Source organism: Notolepis coatsorum (assembly GCF_963971535.1).
Source record: "Notolepis coatsorum genome assembly, chromosome: 2".
In the NCBI taxonomy this organism is placed as follows: Eukaryota; Metazoa; Chordata; class Actinopteri; order Aulopiformes; family Paralepididae; genus Notolepis; species Notolepis coatsorum.
Genome location: NC_140166.1, coordinates 54043774 through 54065246, shown reverse-complemented (window position 1 = coordinate 54065246; position 21473 = coordinate 54043774). Strand labels below are relative to the sequence as shown.

Below are 21473 nucleotides of genomic sequence, written 5' to 3'. Positions count from 1 at the left end.
CTGAGACATGACGAGACAAAATAAGTCAACTGGTCAAGCCAGTTGGCCCAGTATGTATCACTGGAGCGAGCCTCTCTGAGCCCTTTTGTTAAGGAATATGCAAAAAAGCGAAATATTTCATGACTTTCTGAAATATTCTCGTCCATGATGATGAATGTACGTGAACAAAAGAGAATCCACACCCCCCCTTTCCTTCTTCTCTTCTTGAAACCCTTGAACAGAGACAAGGAATGCTGCCTCTTGGTCCTGGTCCAAGTCAGGTCTCTGCTGTGATTGTGACGTCATGAGCATGCACCTGTTAAAGGAAAACTCCAACATTTGGGGAAATTAGCTTATTTGGCATCTACCCTGGAGTTAGACAAGAAGATACATACATACCCTTTTCCTTCTCTGTGCATGCAGTAGGAGTAGGAAGACGTGCACCGTTAGCCTAGCTTAGCGTCAGTCACTGGAAGTAGGTTCCTCCATTAGCCTAGTTCCCAACGTCTTCCTACTCCTACTGCATGCACAGAGAAGAAAAAGGTATGCATCTTCTTGTCTAACTCCAGGGTTCCCAAAATGTTGGAGTGTTAAGATACATACCATTTCCTTCTCTGTGCATGCAGTAGGCCAGTAGGAAGACGCGCACCGTTAGCCTAGTTTAGCGTCAGTCACTGGAAGTAGGTTCCTCCATTAGCCTAGTTCCCAACGTCTTCCTATTCCTACTGCATGCACAGAGAAGAAAAAGGTATGCATCTTCTTGTCTAACTCCAGGGTAGATGGCAAATAAGCTAATTTCCCCAAAATGTTGGAGTTTTCCTTTAACAGCTTTCTACCTCAGGTAAGGGCAGCGGTGTTCGTGTCAGTCTGCCCCCCCCCCTCCCCTCCCTCCATGTCTGGAAAATGTGGATGAGGACTTCCTTGTAGCGGGGTGGGGGGGGAATGCCAGAGACCCAAGCAGCGTGCAGTCTGTCTGTCTCTCAGCCGTGTCTTGACTTCTCTGTCGGGATCCGAGGAAGACGGCAGGTGACCAGGTGGAGGTTGTTGGACACTTGGACTTGAGTCTCACACTTACATTTCACTCGACAGCAAACTAAGGTACAGTAAGTATAGCCTCCTCCTCCTAATGTAGAAGTTGTCAGATTTAGTCTTGAACGTATTATTCACCTTATTACAATTGAATAACATATCCACACACGTATGACTCCAGGAAGTAATTTTCTTGTGTGTTTGTTTATTATAGTTTAGGCTAGATTTTCGTTTCGTTGCCCCATGGAAATATAACTCAAAGAGGAACTAAAATGTCCCTTTTAAATCCATTTATCTATTGCTTTCCCTAAGTAGCCTACTTTATTTCAGAGTACAGTTTTGATAATGGAATCTTACATCCAGGTAAGATACAGACTATTCGTTTCTTCATGGCAGGTTTCATGTCATTCTTGATGAATTGAAAATGGGGGACCCTGATGTAAACAAGACGAAAGTCTTTCTCTGTGTTACACCCGCTAAGTTCCTAGCTTTAAGAAAGACACAAGAGTGTAGGTTAATTTAACCATAATATTTATTACATAAAAAGGGGTGGACAAAGTTACTATAAGCCCACTTCAACCTCATGCTCAGGAACCCTAATCAGTCTTGACCGGGCAGGGTTTTATTCACAGCAACCTGGTGACACTTCACACAATGAAGGAGAGTAATATCAATTGTCAATAAATAGCACTTCATACGATATCAATTGTCAATAAATAGCACTTCATACGATATCGATTGTCAATAAATAGCACTTCACACAATGAAGGAAACTTTATCACACATCAATAAATACCACGTCAAGAACTGTATAAAAAGGGATATCAAACTTCTCACAATGAAGTAAACAGATATCCTACCACTCGGTGATTCAACTTGTGCAAACTGTGCATAACCACGGCATCCATATGATAATGGCACACTAAGCCTGCCCGTGTTCACGTCTGAGAGAGGTACCTTGTACATGGATTGGTGTTATGGTGGGGGGGAAACGGACACACAAATAAACAAACAAACATACATGTAAAGAAAACTAATCCGGCCCAAGGGCAAGACCCAATTCTTTTTGCCCGTCTACCGGCCCACTGGCCCGGGCGGATTAGACATATTTATATAACTACCAAACAATAACTAAAAGTGTTTCACGACAAGAGCAGCTGGACCAGCAACTTGCAATGGGCCTGGTCTACAAGATACACTACACGACCAAGGTACCCATGTACATGGCAAAATACTTCCCAAAGGTCAGTGAATACCACGATCACAACACCAGAGGGAGCTCCACAAATCATGTTAAACCCAGATTCGGCTCAAATAAGGGACTAAACACGTTTCGCAATTATGCCACATCAATGTGGAACGCCCTACCCAAAGCTGTAAAGGAATGTGGATCACTACCCACTTTCAAAACCTCTCTCAAGAGACACCTACGGGAGACTGCAATTCAACACTGGCCCCTGTAAATATCCTAACCCAACCCCCTCCAATGTACAGTCATTTACCTAGTATGGTTTTGTCAATAGTCCAATGTACAATTTTGTTTGTTTGTACAGAGTCTCCCCCCCCTCAATGTACAGTTTTGCTTGCTTATACAGTGTGCCCCCCCCCCCCCCCCCAACCACCTCCAATGTAAATTACCCAGTATGGTTGTCAATATCCCAGTGTACCCAACCCCCCCCACCCAACCTCCTCCAATGTACAGTTTCTACGTCAAATGTATATACTCCCTTTTCTTGACTCCTTCTGTATCACAAACAGTACTGTATTTGCAAATCTGATATGTCATAAATGTATAGATGTAGCAGTACTGACTATCTGTATGTCATGTATGTCATATATGTCCTGATGAATTGAAAATGGGGGACCCTGGTGGAAACAAGACGAAAGTCTTTCTCTGGTCTGCATCCCCTTAACAATTGTGTGTATTGAGCTGTACTGTATTGTACCCATTCTGCAATCTGTTAATAAAGTTTTCAATCAATCAATCAAAACCACTGGTGCTCTGCCGGGAAACAAACACAACAGTATTAAAACACTTTATTATTAAAACAATAACACACATAATTATTAGACAACATTACATGCTAAAACAAAGTACTACATTTAAAATACCTGGTTCGTCGGTGGTCCTATTATGCTACCGACTACTTTCAATCCCGCTGGGAACTACTTGGTTTTGATAGTCTATCAGTGAGCTGGATGCAATCCTACCTTGAGGGGAGGGAACAGATGGTGGAGGTAAGCGGTACCCTATCCCCCCCCCTCACAGTGAGCTGTGGTGTTCCACAAGGAAGCATACTAGGACCGCTACTGTTCCTAATTTATGCAAATGACATGTCGTCAGCTTGTGACTGCAACTTGTTCCTGTTTGCGGACGACTCAGCCCTGCTGGTCTCTGACAAGAACAAGTTACAGGTTGAAAAAACCCTCAGCTCGGAACTAGGCAGAATCTGCATATGGCTTGCTGATAACAAACTATCATTACACATGGGCAAAACAGAGTCCATTCTCTTCGGTTCAAATAACAAACTCAGCAAGACCGACGGCTTCTCAGTTACAGTGGGTGACAATATTGTCACAAGGAAAGATGAAATTACCTACCTGGGTTCCATCCTAGAGGCTAATCTCTCCTGTGACAAAATGGCATCCAATGTAATAAAAAAAGTCAACCAACGAACTCGATTCCTGTACCGGATCTCCTCTCTGGTAAACAAGAATACCCTGAAGACTCTGGCAGGAGCACTCATTCAGGGGTACTACGACTATGCTTGCACCTCATGGTACCAAAGCACCTCAAAGGCGCTAAAAACAAAATTACAAACATCTCAAAACAAACTGGTCAGACTACTGCTTGACCTTACTCCTAGAACCCACCTCACCCCTGCCCACTTTGACAACCTAGGATGGCTTAGAGTAGACGACAGAGTACAGCAACTTGCAATGGGCCTGGTCTACAAGATACACGACCAAGGTACCCATGTACATGTCAAAATACTTCCCAAAGGTCAGTGAATACCACGATCACAACACCAGATGGAGCTCCACAAATCATGTTAAACCCAGATTCGGCTCAAATAAGGGACTAAACACGTTTCGCAATTATGCCACATCAATGTGGAACGCCCTACCCAAAGCTGTAAAGGAATGTGGATCACTACCCACTTTCAAAACCTCTCTCAAGGGACACCTACGGGAGACTGCAATTCAACACTGGCCCCTATAAATATCCTAACCCAACCCCCTCCAATGTACAGTCATTTACCTAGTATGGTTTTGTCAATAGTCCAATGTACAATTTTGTTTGTTTGTACAGTGTCTCCTCCCCCCCCCTCAATGTACAGTTTTGCTTGTTTATACAGTGTGCCCCCCCCCCCCAACCACCTCCAATGTAAATTACCCAGTATGGTTGTCAATATCCCAATGTACCCAACCCCCCCCCACCCAACCTCCTCCAATGTACAGTTTCTACGTCAAATGTATATACTCCCTTTTCTTGACTCCTTCTGTATCACAAACAGTACTGTATTTGCAAATCTGGTATGTCATAAATGTATAGATGTAGCAGTACTGACTATCTGTATGTCATGTATGTCATATATGTCCTGATGAATTGAAAATGGGGGACCCTGATGTAAACAAGACGAAAGTCTTTCTCTGGTCTGCATCCCCTTAACAATTGTGTGTATTGAGCTGTACTGTATTGTACCCATTCTACAATCTGTTAATAAAGTTTTCAATCAATCAATCAAAACCAGGCAAGTGATCTGGAACAAACACTCCATGTCACACATATTGCCGAGCACCTTAAAACCCGCTATTCCTATACCATAATACTACCACTGCCTACCTTAGTGTGTAATGCTTGTTCCTGCATTCCGGAGTGAGGTGTGCACCTACCTCACTGCACCGGCCACAACAAACAATTCCAACTAACGTTCCTCCCGCAGGTAGCCCCCTAAACGGAACCTGGCTCATTGAGGCCCCTCCTCCTTTCTCATTAATGCCACCCGCCACATACACCCCCTCCAAATGTATCGGCGTCCCGACGATATACCAATACAATCTACTACTTGGGGAAAACCTTAAACTGCAGATTTAGGGAGTCTAAGCGGATTATCGTGTTTGCCTGCAGTACTCCTATTAGACTTCCTGAGGCCTTCCACCACCACTGGGAAATCTGTCTCCAAGTCACCATCCCCTCCTTCCAACACATCATCCTCTGGACAAAGCTCGGATTCTGACATTGACCCCTCACTATACGACTCCAACGGCCGTCCTTCTGTCAATGTAACATCTGTGTCCTCCACCCCATTGTCTCCTCCATCCCCCTGCTCCTCCTGCTCTTCCCCCAAATCATGGCCTGTATCAGGCCTCAACCCACCTATGGGCATACCTCTCATCTCAGTCCGGTGGACATGCCGTACCGGACCATCCTGAACTGCAGGGGTGATGGAGTAGACTACACCACGTTCTGCGGGGCACTGTACCACCCGGTAAGGGGTCGGTTCCCAGACATCCTGAATCTTGTTACGACCCTTCACCCCATGGTTACGGACATATACAAGGTCTCCCTCCCCTATAAATGGATCTCTCACTTGCTCTTCCTGTTTCTTATCTCTGTACTCCCTCCTTGTAGCCAGGCGCTGTCGTACGTGGCTATACGCTCCCTCCAGTGACTCCTGGTGCTCCTTTACCCAGTCCTCTAGACCCTGCTCCGCCTCCTCTAACCCCTCCCCTAGCAAAAAATCCACAGGGAGTCGGGGCTCCCGGCCAAACATTAAAAAGTAGGGAGTCATGCCAGTGGACTGATGCACGGTGGTGTTATAGGCATAGGTTAACTGAGGAAGGTGCCGCGGCCAATATCTCTTCTGGTCTGGGGGCAGTGTGCGCAACAAATCATGTAATGTGCGATTATATCTTTCACACTGACCATTTCCCTGAGGATGGTAAGGGGTAGTACGAGACTTGCGAATCTTGTAGACCTTGCATAACTGCCTGACCAACCCACTCTCAAAGTTTCTTCCTTGATCTGAATGGATACGTTCAGGAGGACCAAACAAATTAAACCACTGTTTAACCAGAACATCAGCTACGGTACTGGCCCACTGATCCTTAGTGGGAATGGCCTGGGTGTATTTAGAAAACACATCTGTTAAGACCAGCACATTTTCTCTTCCATTTGAAGCTAGTTCCAACATGGTGAAATCTATAGCCAGGATTTCATGTGGCCTAGAAGCCTGTAGACTGCCCATAACTGGTTTAATTTTTGGCTGTACAGCTTTAGCCAACACACATCTCCCACACTGCAGACAACCTTTCTCGACATCCCTGTACATATTTGGCCAGTAACACCGCGAACGCGCAAGTTGCAACGTCCGCTCCACCCCCTGATGCCCATGATTATCATGCAGCTGAGTGAGCACATCTTTATGTAAACACTGTGGTAGTACAAGCTGATAGATCTCCTTACCACCATCAGGAGATTTACACTGTCGATACAGCACTGTCCCTTCCTCTCTCAGGCGCCCCCATTGGCGTGCAAGCTCCTTGGTACCCTGGCCAAACCTCTCCCTCTCCTTTGCATCGGGTGGCCTGGCTTTTCTCCAACAGGCCAACAGTGGTCCAATAACTGGATCTTGTTCTTGCAACACGGCTCTCCTTGGAACAACCTGGAAGCACAGAAATGTCAGACTGGATGCCAAAGAGCCCTTCCTCCCAAACATCTTCCTCCTCCGAGGCCTCAGTCGTACTGGGCTCCCTGTACCGGCGAGACAAGGCATCCGCATTACCATTCCTAGTCCCAGGACGATATTTTAAAGTAAGGTTAAATGGAGCCAGCTCGCCTGCCCATCGTTGCTCTACTGCACCAAGTTTAGCTGTGTCTAGGTGGGTAAGTGTGTTGTTATCTGTATATACAGTGCAGGAACCCCCTAACAGATACCCTCTGAATTTCTCCGACACTGCCCACTTAAGAGCAAGAAACTCTAGTTTCATAGAGCTATAGTTCTTTTCTGTAGGTTTAAGTGCCCTACTAGCATAAGCGACAGGCCTGAGCTTCCCTCCATGTTCCTGGCAAAGTACTGCCCCCAACCCCGCATGACTAGCATCAATCTGTAATACAAATGGCTTATGAAAATCTGCATAGGCCAACACTGGTGCAGAGATCAGCACCGTTTTTATCTGGCCAAAATTCTCTTCACACTCTGGTGTCCAGACCAGGGCCAGTGGCTTCCTGGGAGTCTTACCCTTTTTTATGCCTGGGGACAATTGTGCTGCTGCATGATTTAAAGGAGCAGCCATCTTTGCAAACCCAGCTATAAAGCGCCGATAGTAACTAGCAAACCCCAGGAAAGATTTGAGCTCGGCCAGATTAGTGGGGGTCCGCCACTCCTTCACAATTGCTACCTTGTCCGGGTCTGTTGCCACTCCCTCAGCCGAAACTACATGGCCCAGATATTTCACTTGCCTCTGAAAGAAATGGCATTTAGAACCCTTTACCTTGAGCCCCTGCTTCTGTAGCCGAGAGAAAACTTCCTCCAGCCTCTCTATGTGCTGCTGAACAGAGGAAGAGAACACAATCACATCATCAAGGTACAGTAAAACAGACTGATAACGGCAATCTCCGAACATGCGCTCCATAAGGCGTTGAAAAGTGCTAGGAGCATTGCACAATCCAAATGGCATCCTATTAAATTCGAATAGACCGAATGGAGTACAGAATGCTGTCTTTGCCCTATCCTTTTCCACAACCTCCACTTGGTTGTAGCTACTGGTTAAGTCCAGAGTTGAAAACCATTTAGCTCCCACCAGTCCATCTAATGACTCCTCAATCCGTGGCAAAGGGAACGCATCTTTCCTAGTCTTAGCATTGAGGCGACGATAGTCTACACACATTCGGTTTCCGCCGTCTTTCTTCTGTACCATGACAATGGGTGATGCATAAGGGCTACAACTCTCTCTGATGATCTGGCTGTCCAGCAGTTGTTTTATGTGGGCCCTCACCATATCATATTGAGACGGGATGATGCGACGGTACGGCTGCCGTACAGGAGCATCATCTAGCAGGGGGATCTCATGCTGAATCAGATTGGTACAGCCCAAATCAGCTTCACTTTTTGCAAACGGACTGTTATATTTATTAATCAAAGCTGCCGCTTGTTGTTGCTCAGATGCATCTAATCCCTCAAAAGAATTGGGCAAAACCCAGTCAGCCCCCCCCCCCCCCAGCTTCAGTTCCTGGAAGGGACACAGATGCTGTGCACTCATTATTAATCACATCCCTGCGAAACTCAACCTGAGGAGCTGGTTCTGATACTATAGTTACCATGCTCACCGTAGCGATGACCCTGCGTGGGGTTAGCCAAACATCAGAGTAGCCCACATTAGTGATTGGTACATATGTTATCCCTGCTTCAGCTGTCACTAGGGCAGGTGAAACTAACAGCCCTTCTGGAAGTACCCCCTCACCTGGCCGTAATGGCTCCACCAATAATTCCATGTGCTGCTGTGAATGGACCTTAGGACATGTTACAGGGACCATTATTAATGTACCGGCAGCTACACAAAATGGCCGCTTACCTCTCACTCTGACTCTGAAGGGCTCAGGGGAATTGGCCATGGTCTCCTCCACTTGGCAGTGTCTAAGGGCTCGTCTCCATTCCGGGGCCTCTGTTACTCTAGGATCCTCAAAAAGACTGGAGCCAGACTGTACAAACAACTCCTGATAAAACCCTTTGATTACATTCATACCCAGTACTCCCGGGGTTAACCTTTTTTTATGCTGCATTTGAGGGTCATCTGCATCTCTTACTACCAGGACACCCCTGCCCGTGATACATTTTCCCAAAATCGTGATGTCCAACTCCAAATAACCCAGGTATGGCAGCTCTAGACCATTTCCTGCCCGAAGATCTAACCATGCACACTCACGTAACTGAGCATCGGTGAGGTGACCAAAATGTTCTTTAAAAAAACTCTCAGTCATCGTTGTGACCATGGACCCAGTATCCAATAATGATGGAACCACAATTTCCCCCATCTTAACCTCCACTACTGGACATTCACTCACAAGTGTCGACATAACAGATGGATTTCGTCCTGAATTAAGCTTAGTCTCAGGGTTTATATGACTTTGCTCGGTAGTAGTGGGCTCTCGTCCCTCTGCTTGGCCTGGTCCCTTTTTGGGCTGGGATGTTTTTGGGAGAGCTGCAGTGCAGTAACGTGCTATATGGCCCCTTTGATCACACCGAAAACATATAGGCTTTCCATCAGGAGCTCTTCTAAATCTAGATGGAGGTTGAGCTAGGGCTGGGCGATAAAACGATAACGATAACTATCGCGATAAATTATTTCCTCGAAATAAACATGAAACGTGGTCGCAAAGTTTCGATATATCGATTTTCCAAGCTTGGCTCCGTTCAGCCTCGGCTCAACACACTCACTAACAACAACCAACCTTACGTGATGACGTGCTACGCACAACAGCTAACAACCAATCAGTGAAGGAGATGGCCGAGATCGACGGAGACCCGGAAGGAGACCCAGAGCGGTAGGACTACTCACTCAACAACAAGGCTTGCTAGGCTAATTAGCTTGCACGGCGTTGTTTTATATATTTACGTGCCGAGTATGTGTGTGTGGTGAATTCTGAGGCCACGTTTATAGTAGTGGGGGTATACAGTGGTAGTCGTTTCAATATATTGTGGCGGAAGAGAGTATTTTAGTGTGATATTTAGCACCTTGTCATGGAATACACCGCGTAGAAGCAACAGGCTGGCTAGGTTAACTAGCTTGCACGGCACTGTTTTATATATTTACGTGCCGAGTATGTGTGTCAGGGTTAGAAATTAATTTTTTTTTTCAAGGGCTTTTTTTGCCCCCCTTAATTGCTTTTCGGGGGCTTTTTTTGTATTTCGGGGGCACAATATTTTTATAATGAAAATTAACATAAAGATTATAAAACATTGTTGACACTTTTTTTTACAGTCTTCATCCCTATGTTTGATAACGTAATGTTAATGTCTCCATATATAGGGCTCTACGCTAACCTTTTTCCCAAGGAGCACATGTGCTCCTAAATAAAATGTTAATAAATAAAATCTAAATACAAATTTAGGAGCACACAGAAATTTAGGAGCACAGTGACAATTGTTCAAGTAACACACACACACGATGTGTGACATCATGGCTTGGTTTCATGTTTTGAGGTACGTACCTTCAATTATCTGTAAATAATACATACATACTCTATCTAAATAGATTAAATATTATTGTCCCTGAGGGCAAGTTGTGTTGTTTTCTTGATACATCTACAAATAGCAGACGAATAACCGGTTGCCTCTGGATCAATGAATGTCTAATATTGAATAATATTATTAGATATTTTATTTTTAACATCCCTAATTCCAACAGTCAAGAGGCTTGTTTCAAATTGATGAAAAACCCCACACACGCAACGTTTCTGAGTATAGGCTCTGGCCAGATCGATCAATGAAATACGTTGCATGCTCAGCGCTGTGGAATGAAGGAAATGCGCATCGGGATCGGATTTGGATGTTATTCTTTGTAGTTGTGTTACAAATGGAACGGTCTTTCCCCGCCGAACACAAGTTACTTAACGTTACACGGGTCGCGCTATGCAGATGCTTAGCTTGCTAACGTTAAGATAGCAGTGTAAATGTAATGCTTGATGAGAGCAGAGCGCTCTCTCTGTGTTCGCACCTCTCAAGTGCCTGGAAGCATCTCCCTGTAACACGCAGCGGGCCCCGCCTCCCTCCTCCTTGGAACAAACATTCCACCCAAAAACTGAATTTCAGTCCAGTTTCAATCTGAACTATTAACAGCGGAGCTGTTTTGTAATCTTCACAATCACTCGTCTGTCTCGCACTGCAAGTAAATGATTTTTCCGGTGTGCACACACACATATTATTAGGGGCAAATACGCACTGTAGAGCATATATATAATTATATATATAATTAGTAAACTGTCGGGGGCTTTTTTTGCCCCGCTTAACTGATTATCAAGGGCATTTGGTCAATTTTCGAGGGCATTTTGCCCCAAGCCCCCGTTAATTTCGAACCCTGATGTGTGTGTTTTGAATTCTGAGGCCACGTTTATAATAGTGTGGGAGTGGACGTCGTTTCAATATATTCTGGCGGAAGAGAGTATTTTAGTGTCATATTTATTGTCATGAGATACTCCGCTTGTCGGCTAACTGCTAACGTGCGAGGACTGATGACGACATCAACTCGACTTGAGACATTCGCAGCAGCATATTAGAAGTTAATTAAACTTGACGGACATTATATCGACGATAATTATCGATATCGAATTATATGAAAATAATTTTATAATTTTATCGCGATAACGTTTTTGGTCATATCGCCCAGCCCTAGGTTGAGCCCCACCTTCCTGTTTGAAGGGCTGCAATGCTTTCATTAGCACATCCAATTGTCTCTGTTGAGCCTCAATGAGGGCTTTCAGTTCAGAATAACTTGATTTATTTTCAATTGGCTCGCAGGACACTTGTGCCTGGACTTCATTCGAAAATGGAGGGGAGTGATTATCCTTTTTAAATGACCGTTTTTCACACTGCGCTGTCCACTCAACAGCTTCCCTCCGTACATCCCTAATTTTCCAATTAGGGTTCACACAAATTTTGTCTCGTAATCTTATACTCAAACCATGGTCCTTGACCCCCTCACAAAATTGGTCACGCAGGTCTCTTTGGGACTTAGGCTTAGCCTGTGCGTCTGTTTGAACAATCTGATCCATTTGGGACATAAGGGCATGGGAATAGTCCAACAATGACTCCCCCTCACGTTGTTTGCGGTTAAAAAACCTGCGCTGAAGAGAGATTAGAGAGTGTGAACATCCATACACTTCTCTCAATATCTGAATTATTCCACCAACAGTCTCTCTCTCTTGTTTGGGAAGATATTTAACCTCTACCCGGGCCGCCCCTTCTAAATGGTTATACACACAATTAGCTATTAGACGATTTTAACTGGATATGGTTCTCAATCAGTTCAATCCATTCTTCCAGGGTAGGAGAGTCTGCGTTATCCAGATTGCCCGAGAATTTGGGTACCTTTTCACTCTGCTGGATGTACACCAACCGTGTTCCCCCTTGAGCCTCTGCAGCTGGCTCCACATTGTCCCCAGTGCTGCTCGAAGCTCCTGGTTGAACGTCTGGATGCAGTCTCTGCAACTCCTGCTCCAACTCCTGTATGCGCTGCGCCATCGCGTCTGGCTCCATGGCCTATGAGAACTGCTGAGAAGACCACAATGGCCCTGGATCCTCTCTGCTGCGTGGCCCTGGCTCACCGCTGCTCTTGCCGTTTCACGTGCTCAAAAATAAGGAAAAAAACATGTAATCCGCTTCCCCCATGAAAAGATAAATGCTTACTTAGCTAGGACTACTGACTACGCCAAATGTTACACCCGCTAAGTTCCTAGCTTTAAGAAAGACACAAGAGTGTAGGTTAATTTAACCATAATATTTATTACATAAAAAGGGGTGGACAAAGTTACTATAAGCCCACTTCAACCTCATGCTCAGGAACCCCAATCAGTCTTGACCGGGCAGGGTTTTATTCACAGCAACCTGGTGACACTTCACACAATGAAGGAGAGTAATATCAATTGTCAATAAATAGCACTTCATACGATATCAATTGTCAATAAATAGCACTTCATACGATATCGATTGTCAATAAATAGCACTTCACACAATGAAGGAAACTTTATCACACATCAATAAATACCACGTCAAGAACTGTATAAAAAGGGATATCAAACTTCTCACAATGAAGTAAACAGATATCCTACCACTCGGTGATTCAACTTGTGCAAACTGTGCATAACCACGGCATCCATATGATAATGGCACACTAAGCCTGCCCGTGTTCACGTCTGAGGCCCCGTTTAGACGAGCGTTTTGTGAACAGAAACCGCAAAAGTCATCTTGCGGTTTCACTTTTAATTTTACGTTTAGACGAGCGTTTTGGAGTGGAATTCTCCGTGCAGACGACGCTGTAACGACGGAGACCCGCTGTCACACGATTGGCGCATATGTCACATGACGTGCTGTGAAGACCCGCCCTACTCTGCCTCTGATTCGCAGACTGTGGATGGGGAATGTGATTGCACCAAAGCAGAGTCACTCACAGACAGTGGGTCCACTCACGCCGCGACAGATTCTTGTGTATTTAAAAGTACTGCCAATGTAGCCTTCAGGTGATCTCCGTTGATATAAGTCAGACATACTTGCTTTGTTTACGTCTCGGCTACTGGCGCATACCTGCTACAGTACCTGTGACGTAAGCAGTACGCGCGACCAGAGCCGTGACAAACCTTTCGTCATCGTTTTAACAGATTTATACGTTTTGATAGTTTAGACGAGATCGCAAAGCTTTTGCGTTTCTAGGAATTCCACCCTGGAAGGTAGTCTCACTTTTTTGCGGTTTCACCCCGTAAAAACGCCATTTCCGTATAAACGAAAGGCACATCCGCAAAAATATTTTTGCGGATTCACCTGCTAGCGTTTCCGTCTAAACGGGGCCTGAGAGAGGTACCTTGTACATGGGTTGGTGTTATGGTGGGGGGGAAACGGACACACAAATAAACAAACAAACATACATGTAAAGAAAACTAATCCGGCCCAAGGGCAAGACCCAATTCTTTTTGCCCGTCTACCGGCCCACTGGCCCGGGCGGATTAGACATATTTATATAACTACCAAACAATAACCAAAAGTGTTTCACGACAAGAGCAGCTGGACCACTGGTGCTCTGCCGGGAAACAAACACAACAGTATTAAAACACTTTATTATTAAAACAATAACACACATAATTATTAGACAACATTACATGCTAAAACAAAGTACTACATTTAAAATACCTGGTTCGTCGGTGGTCCTATTATCCTACCGACCACTTTCAATCCCGCTGGGAACCAGGCAAGTGATCTGGAACAAACACTCCATGTCACACATATTGCCGAGCACCTTAAAACCCGCTATTCCTAAACCATAATACTACCACTGCCTACCTTAGCGTGTAATGCTTGTTCCTGCATTCCGGAGTGAGGTGTGCACCTACCTCACTGCACCGGCCACAACAAACAATTCCAACTAACGTTCCTCCCGCAGGTAGCCCCCTATAACGGAACCTGGCTCATTGAGGCCCCTCCTCCTTTCTCATTAATGCCACCCGTCACATCTGGTCTGCATCCCCTTAACAATTGTGTGTATTGAGCCGTACTGTATTATTGTACCAATTCTGCAATCTGTTGAATAAAGTTTTCAATCAATCAATCAGGCTGACATAAGCTAAGATAATATACGATAAGATATTCCTTTATTGATCCACTTGGGACATGACACAGTGATGTACAGTACGGTAAACGGCCAGGTGTGTCATTATGTAACGCAGTGTCAGGATGCTGAGGGATGAGGTCTATGGTATTTTCTCAAGCAGACAGATGTCAACACTGTAATCTGTGTTGCATGTACCTGACAAACTGAACTGTTTGTAATGTATTACAGTCATATTCCAACTTAACTGAATGCATGTACGTGTGTGTGTGTGTGTGTGTGTGTGGACTAACTGTACTATTACAGGTATTGAAATGAACAATGCAACTTCCTTATACAAAAGAAATATATACAAAAGAATATATATATTTTTTTTAAATAAATAATAAAATATCGATACTTGGCGTCCTTGTATCGATACAGTATCGCCACGCAAAGTATCGATATTTCCCCCCACCACTAGTAACCAGCCAGGTGTGTGATGATGTGTATTAACCCTGTCAGGATGCTGTACACAGAGCTGCTCAGGCTGTGTGGTGATGATGTGTATTAACCCTGTCAGGATGCTGTACACAGAGCTGCTCAGGCTGTGTGATGATGTGTATTAACCCTGTCAGGATGCTGTACACAGAGCTGCTCAGGCTGTGTGGTGATGTGTATTAACCCTGTCAGGATGCTGTACACAGAGCTGCTCAGGCTGTGTGGTGATGATGTGTATTAACCCTGTCAGGATGCTGTACACAGAGCTGCTCAGGCTGTGATGATGATGTGTATTAACCCTGTCAGGATGCTGTACACAGAGCTGCTCAGGCTGTGTGGTGATGTGTATTAACCCTGTCAGGATGCTGTACACAGAGCTGCTCAGGCTGTGTGGTGATGATGTGTATTAACCCTGTCAGGATGCTGTACACAGAGCTGCTCAGGCTGTGATGATGTGTATTAACCCTGTCAGGATGCTGTACACAGAGCTGCTCAGGCTGTGGGATGATGATGTGTATTAACCCTGTCAGGATGCTGTACACAGAGCTGCTCAGGCTGTGTGATGATGATGTGTATTAACCCTGTCAGGATGCTGTACACAGAGCTGCTCAGGCTGTGTGATGATGATGTGTATTAACCCTGTCAGGATGCTGTACACAGAGCTGCGCAGGCTGTGTGTGGTGATGTGTATTAACCCTGTCAGGATGCTGTACACAGAGCTGCTCAGGCTGTGTGATGATGTGTATTAACCCTGTCAGGATGCTGTACACAGAGCTGCTCAGGCTGTGTGATGATGTGTATTAACCCTGTCAGGATGCTGTACACAGAGCTGCTCAGGCTGTGTGTGGTGATGTGTATTAACCCTGTCAGGATGCTGTACACAGAGCTGCTCAGGCTGTGTGATGATGTGTATTAACCCTGTCAGGATGCTGTACACAGAGCTGCTCAGGCTGTGTGGTGATGTGTATTAACCCTGTCAGGATGCTGTACACAGAGCTGCTCAGGCTGTGGGATGATGATGTGTATTAACCCTGTCAGGATGCTGTACACAGAGCTGCTCAGGCTGTGGGATGATGATGTGTATTAACCCTGTCAGGATGCTGTACACAGAGCTGCTCAGGCTGTGTGATGATGATGTGTATTAACCTTGTCAGGATGCTGTACACAGAGCTGCTCAGGCTGTGTGATGATGATGTGTATTAACCCTGTCAGGATGCTGTACACAGAGCTGCGCAGGCTGTGTGTGGTGATGTGTATTAACCCTGTCAGGATGCTGTACACAGAGCTGCTCAGGCTGTGTGATGATGTGTATTAACCCTGTCAGGATGCTGTACACAGAGCTGCTCAGGCTGTGTGATGATGTGTATTAACCCTGTCAGGATGCTGTACACAGAGCTGCTCAGGCTGTGTGTGGTGATGTGTATTAACCCTGTCAGGATGCTGTACACAGAGCTGCTCAGGCTGTGTGATGATGTGTATTAACCCTGTCAGGATGCTGTACACAGAGCTGCTCAGGCTGTGTGGTGATGTGTATTAACCCTGTCAGGATGCTGTACACAGAGCTGCTCAGGCTGTGTGGTGGTGATGTGTATTAACCCTGTCAGGATGCTGTATTAACCCTGTCAGGATGCTGTATTAACCCTGTCAGGATGCTGTACACCGAGCTGCTCAGGCTGTGGGATGAGGCTGTGAAAGCGGTGGACGCCAGAGACTGGGATGGAGCTCTGGCCAAACTGGAGCAGATCACTGAGCCCACCTCACGCACGCTCTTCATCACCGCCTCAGTCTACCTCGCTCTAGGCCAGCTGGAGCCTGCCCTTCAGGTGTGTGTGTGTGTGTGTCTATCTGTGCGTGTGTCTATCTGTGCGTGTGTCTATCTGTGTGTGTGTGTGTGTGTGCGTGTGTCTATCTGTGCGTGTGTGTGTGCAATTCTTTTTGAAAGTTTTTGTATGTGAAACTGTGCAGGGGCGTGGTTATACCCAATTTATTGGGGCACAATATTTTGCAGTGCCCTAGTTGAAGCTGTAGGGTCCCCCAACTGTTTTATCATAAATCGATCAATGCAGACCGTATTAATTAATGTTGTGTTTTCATTTTCTAATGTAGCCAAGAGTAAAGACCATAACCCTGTCAAAACAGCAGTCAAAGTGTATATTTATTTTTCAGCACTACGTTTGTTTACTGATGATTTTAAGATTTTCCCAGAAAATAAGAATTTATCGCAATAATGCAAATTCTATCTCTCTTTTATCGTAAAACCGAGAGGAAATGACTAAATCCAGATGAAACACTGCCTTTGGAAAGATGAGCTTTTCCCCTATCCATAGATGTATGATCCAGGCCATAATAAGGTCATTTATAGTTCATAATCCAATTTTGAATGTATATAATTATTACTGTATCTACAAATCCTTCTGTTTAATCATCTTCCCTTTATTCATTTGCTTAGATTTATTCATTTGCTTAGACTCAAGAAGGTGGTGAATGAGCTCAGTGGCATCTTTTCACTTGAGTAAAGTGTTTTTGATACAAATGTACTGCATATCATGGTCTTTCAAATGATGTTCTGTAAGCTCAGACCCTACATCCACATCTTGAGCTGCAGAACACGTTGTGGCCCGTTTCTCAGCTGTATCCAATCGCTTTGTGTCGATAAAACACCTATAGCAAGTAGTGTATATGCATATAACATTGTTTAGAAACCTTTTTGCGAACGTTAGATGGCATGCTAACGTCACGGTAAGACTGTTGTTGTGGTCTGTAACTCGGCAACAAAGAGGCTGCTATTGGTGGAGCGCAAGACACGTGACAGAACTCGCACCAATTACATCAAATATAACTACGCGATGACCAAGTATCCGTTTGCGAGGAAAGATCTAGTCCCGACGTTAAAATTATAATTGCGCAAAACCGGGTAGATTCTAAATGGAGAACTTTTTATTCCTAAATCTACACCAATAGATCTTTCACCCAGAGTGGAAATTGCGTCGTTCCCCGAGGTGGGAAGGGGATGAAACCAGGGCCGCGGGAACTCAGTCAGCATTGGGGGTGCTGAGATAAGTGATATAATAACGTCATAGGCGGCGGGTTGCGCTGAAGGGGAGGCAATGACCGCGCAGCGCGCAAATTTTTTCCTCTTTTAATATATAGTGCAAATTAAGTGTTCAAATGAAGGCATCCAATAATAGATTAACCATCATTGTCTTACCTTAATGCAGCAAAATGCAACGTTTCGTCTTGGCATCAATAATCTTTTCTGCCCGGTGCAGCCCGGTAGCGTAAAGATTTTCCCTAACCCACTTTCAGTTCCGCATTCGGGATCCCTTTGTTTATATGCCTAAAACACCGGTCTGTATAACAGGGAACACTGCATTATCGAGACAGCGCCCCTATGAGGATCTTTTCCGAATTCTAAGAGTAGGGTAAATCTGCAGTGCTGCTGCAGTGACATTGAGTAGGATACGGTATTACAATGGAATAAAAGCCAAAACAACCTTGCAGTTACAACTCCCTGCCAGGTGGGGGTGCTGCAGCCCCCGCAGCACCCCCCCTTGCCGCGTCCCTGGATGAAACGATAACGGGCTTTGCCTTATGGCCTGCTGGGTAGAAAATAAATAAATAACTTAACTTATTAAACACGTTATTGTATAGTTTTTTCTTAAACGGGAGATCAGTCCTTGTAACAAAAATATACTGCATTATAGTTTTTAATACTGTTTGCACTGTTAACCCTTTCACTGCCACACTATACCAAAGGGTTAACCGTTGCACTGCGACAATACAGAAGGTTAACCCTTTCACTGCCACACGACAAAAGGGTTAACCCTTTTTCACGACCACACTACAGATAACCCTTTCACTGCCACACTACAGACGGTTAACCTTTCACTACCACACTACAGAAGGTTAACCCTTTCACTGCCACACTACAGACGGTTAACCTTTCACTACCACACTACAGAAGGTTAACCCTTTCACTGCCACACACAACAAAGGGTTAGCCCTTTCACAACCACACTACATAAGGTTAACCCTTTCACTACCACATTACAGACGGTTAACCTTCTGTAGTGTGGTAGTGAAAGGTTAACCGTCTGTAGTAGTGTGGTAGTGAAAGGGTTTCAAGTTTCTTTATTAGTTAGTCATACAGAAGTACAGAATACTTTAAAACGGTTAAAACGGGTTAAACGCGTTAAAACGTGGTATAGCCTAGGTCAGTGGTCAGTCACCAACCTTTTTAAGTCCAAGATCACTTTTTTTCTTTTTTGGTGAAGGCAAGATCTACCTATTGAAGCGTTGAGAGAAAAAGACAGCCAAGACTGTACTTTAAACTAAATGACTTTTATTTGCCTGTATTCTAATTACATGCAATGCTTTGGTCCAACATTAAAACGTCACAGTAGAACTGTAATATGTACTTTCTCAGTCAGTGCTAAGTGCAGTCATCTTATGCAGCATCACTTTTCACATCAAAACAAAAGTAGAACTGTAATGTGGACTTTCTCATATTATTAACATTGACAAACATATTTACAATTAGCATTTTATAAAGTAGAACTGTAATGTGTACTTTCTCAGTCAGTGCTAAGTGTAATTGGTTAGAATAGAAGTCTTTATTTGTCATGCAGTTTAACACACACGCGAGATGGGCGACCCACAGGAACACACACACACATGCACTGAGTCGCCGATGAAATGTCTCTCTGCACTTTTCCCATCCCGTTGTCCTTCCCCCCATGGGCAGCCGGGAGCAGATAGGGAGTCAACGTGAGCCGCGCCCCGGGGACCAATCCAAGTGCTCCTGTCCGTCTTCGTCAAGGACGCCACAGCGTTAGCGATCTGTTGTGCATGTTTTTCCATTGGGTTTATCTTATCGGGGGGGAAACCCTTGCGAGCACGGGGAGAACATGCAAACTCCACACAGAAAGGCCTGGGAGATACCCCACCTGAGTACCTGGCATCATGGAAACCTGGTCCCCAAGCGGCAATCGAACCCTGGACCTTCTTGCTGTGTTAACCACTACACCACCGTGCCGCCACCAAGTGCAGTCATCTTATGCAGCATCACTTTTCACATCAAAACAAAAGTAGAACTGTAATGTGGACTTTCATATTATTAACATTATAAAATGCTAATTGTAAATATGTTTGTCAAAGTAGAACTGTAATATGTACTTTCTCAGTCAGTGCTAAGTGCAGTCATCTTATGCAGCATCACTTTTCACATCAAAACAAAATTAGAACTGTAATGTGGACTCTCAGGGAAAGATCTATTTTTTTAAAAATTATTTAAAGAAAAAAAGAAAAATTTCAGGGAAAGTCTCAAAGATCGACCAGTCGATCGCGATCGATGGGTTGGTGACCACTGGCCTAGGTGTAACTGTGAGTGATGGGGCCATGTGCCACACTAGTGCTTCAGGTCTGGCGATGCCCTTGTAACTGTGCATGCTTTCCCCTGCTCCGTCCAGGCCCTGGACCAGACCATCGCCAAGGATGAGAGACTTGCTGTGGGCTTCTTCCAGAGGGCCGGAGTGCTCATGCAGGTTGGCAGGTAGAGACATGCAGTGTTCACACAAGGTCCTTGAAGTGCTTAAAGTGCTTGATTTTTTACCAAAAAAAGTCAAAGCCTGGAATTCCTTGAAAACAGCCAATTTTTTTAACAAGGTAACCTGTTCCACCCGACGGGACCGGATCCGGTCCCAAAATGGCATCTGGTCATAAATCAATATTTTTCAGAGTGATGCAAAAAAATTGCGATTTTAAAATCAAACGTATTCAAGTATTATAATAATAATATTGAAGCGCCGTTAGTTAAGTTTCTCCTCCCTATTGTTAGCATGTAGCAACAATTAGATCTGAAATTAGTTTCAAAATGGTTGCACTGTGGTGAAAATAAAAAGGTACAGTAAATTACAGTAGATATCATTATCTGTTCTTATGCACGCCTGGTGATACTAAATCCAAATTTAACTCAGGCATTTGAAAGATAATATATGTATATATATATAAATGTGCGAATTGGCTATAATAAGGTAATTTATAAGCCTCCTATTCTATATTCTATAATAATATTTCAAATAGCATTGGTCCGGATGGGAGAATTCAGTACTGTATCTACAGAACCTTCTGTTTAATCATGTTCCCTTTATTAATTTCCTTAGATGTTTTGTACACATGATCTCAAGAAGGTACTGAACGAGATCAGTGGCAGTTTTTTATGTTTGGTCATTATTAGCATGGTGTTATTCACTGTCAAATATGAAAAGAAAAATCATAATTCATATTCTCCTTTGTTTCATCACAATTTAAGCAAGCCTATTAATAGACACAATATTTCTGACACTGTGAATACATTCCCATACATAGATGTACCTAGATACCAAGAATATGCAAATGGTCCTTGTAGAAGTGGAGCAATATTCCATTTACCTAGGTATATATTTTAGGCAGATTTTCACCACGGGTGGAACAGGAAAGTCCTTGAAATTCAAATCAACCATTTTGCTTTGAAAGTTTTGTTCTTCCATGATAAAATTGTTCTGAATCAAGAAATTATCGTTTATTTTTTTTATCTAAAGTGTAACTAATTGTCGGAAATTGGTTTTAAGCCATAAATATTGGATCTGATTATTATAATTCTTTTTAACAGCATTTAAAAGTTAATTGTA

General features: G+C 44.3%; 1 protein-coding gene across 1 annotated transcript in view; it reads left to right on the top strand.

Annotated features, from left to right (window-relative positions):
* Positions 1 to 969: 969 nt before the first annotated feature.
* Positions 970 to 21473, top strand: part of noxa1 (NADPH oxidase activator 1) — a 51567-nt gene continuing 31063 nt past the window's right edge. The window contains exons 1-3 of the mRNA XM_084338189.1: positions 970 to 1077; positions 16454 to 16628; positions 20274 to 20356. Of these exons, the coding sequence (XP_084194315.1) occupies positions 16455 to 16628; positions 20274 to 20356 (257 nt within the window). The 5' untranslated portion in view covers positions 970 to 1077; position 16454. The remainder of the gene's footprint in view (positions 1078 to 16453; positions 16629 to 20273; positions 20357 to 21473) is intronic.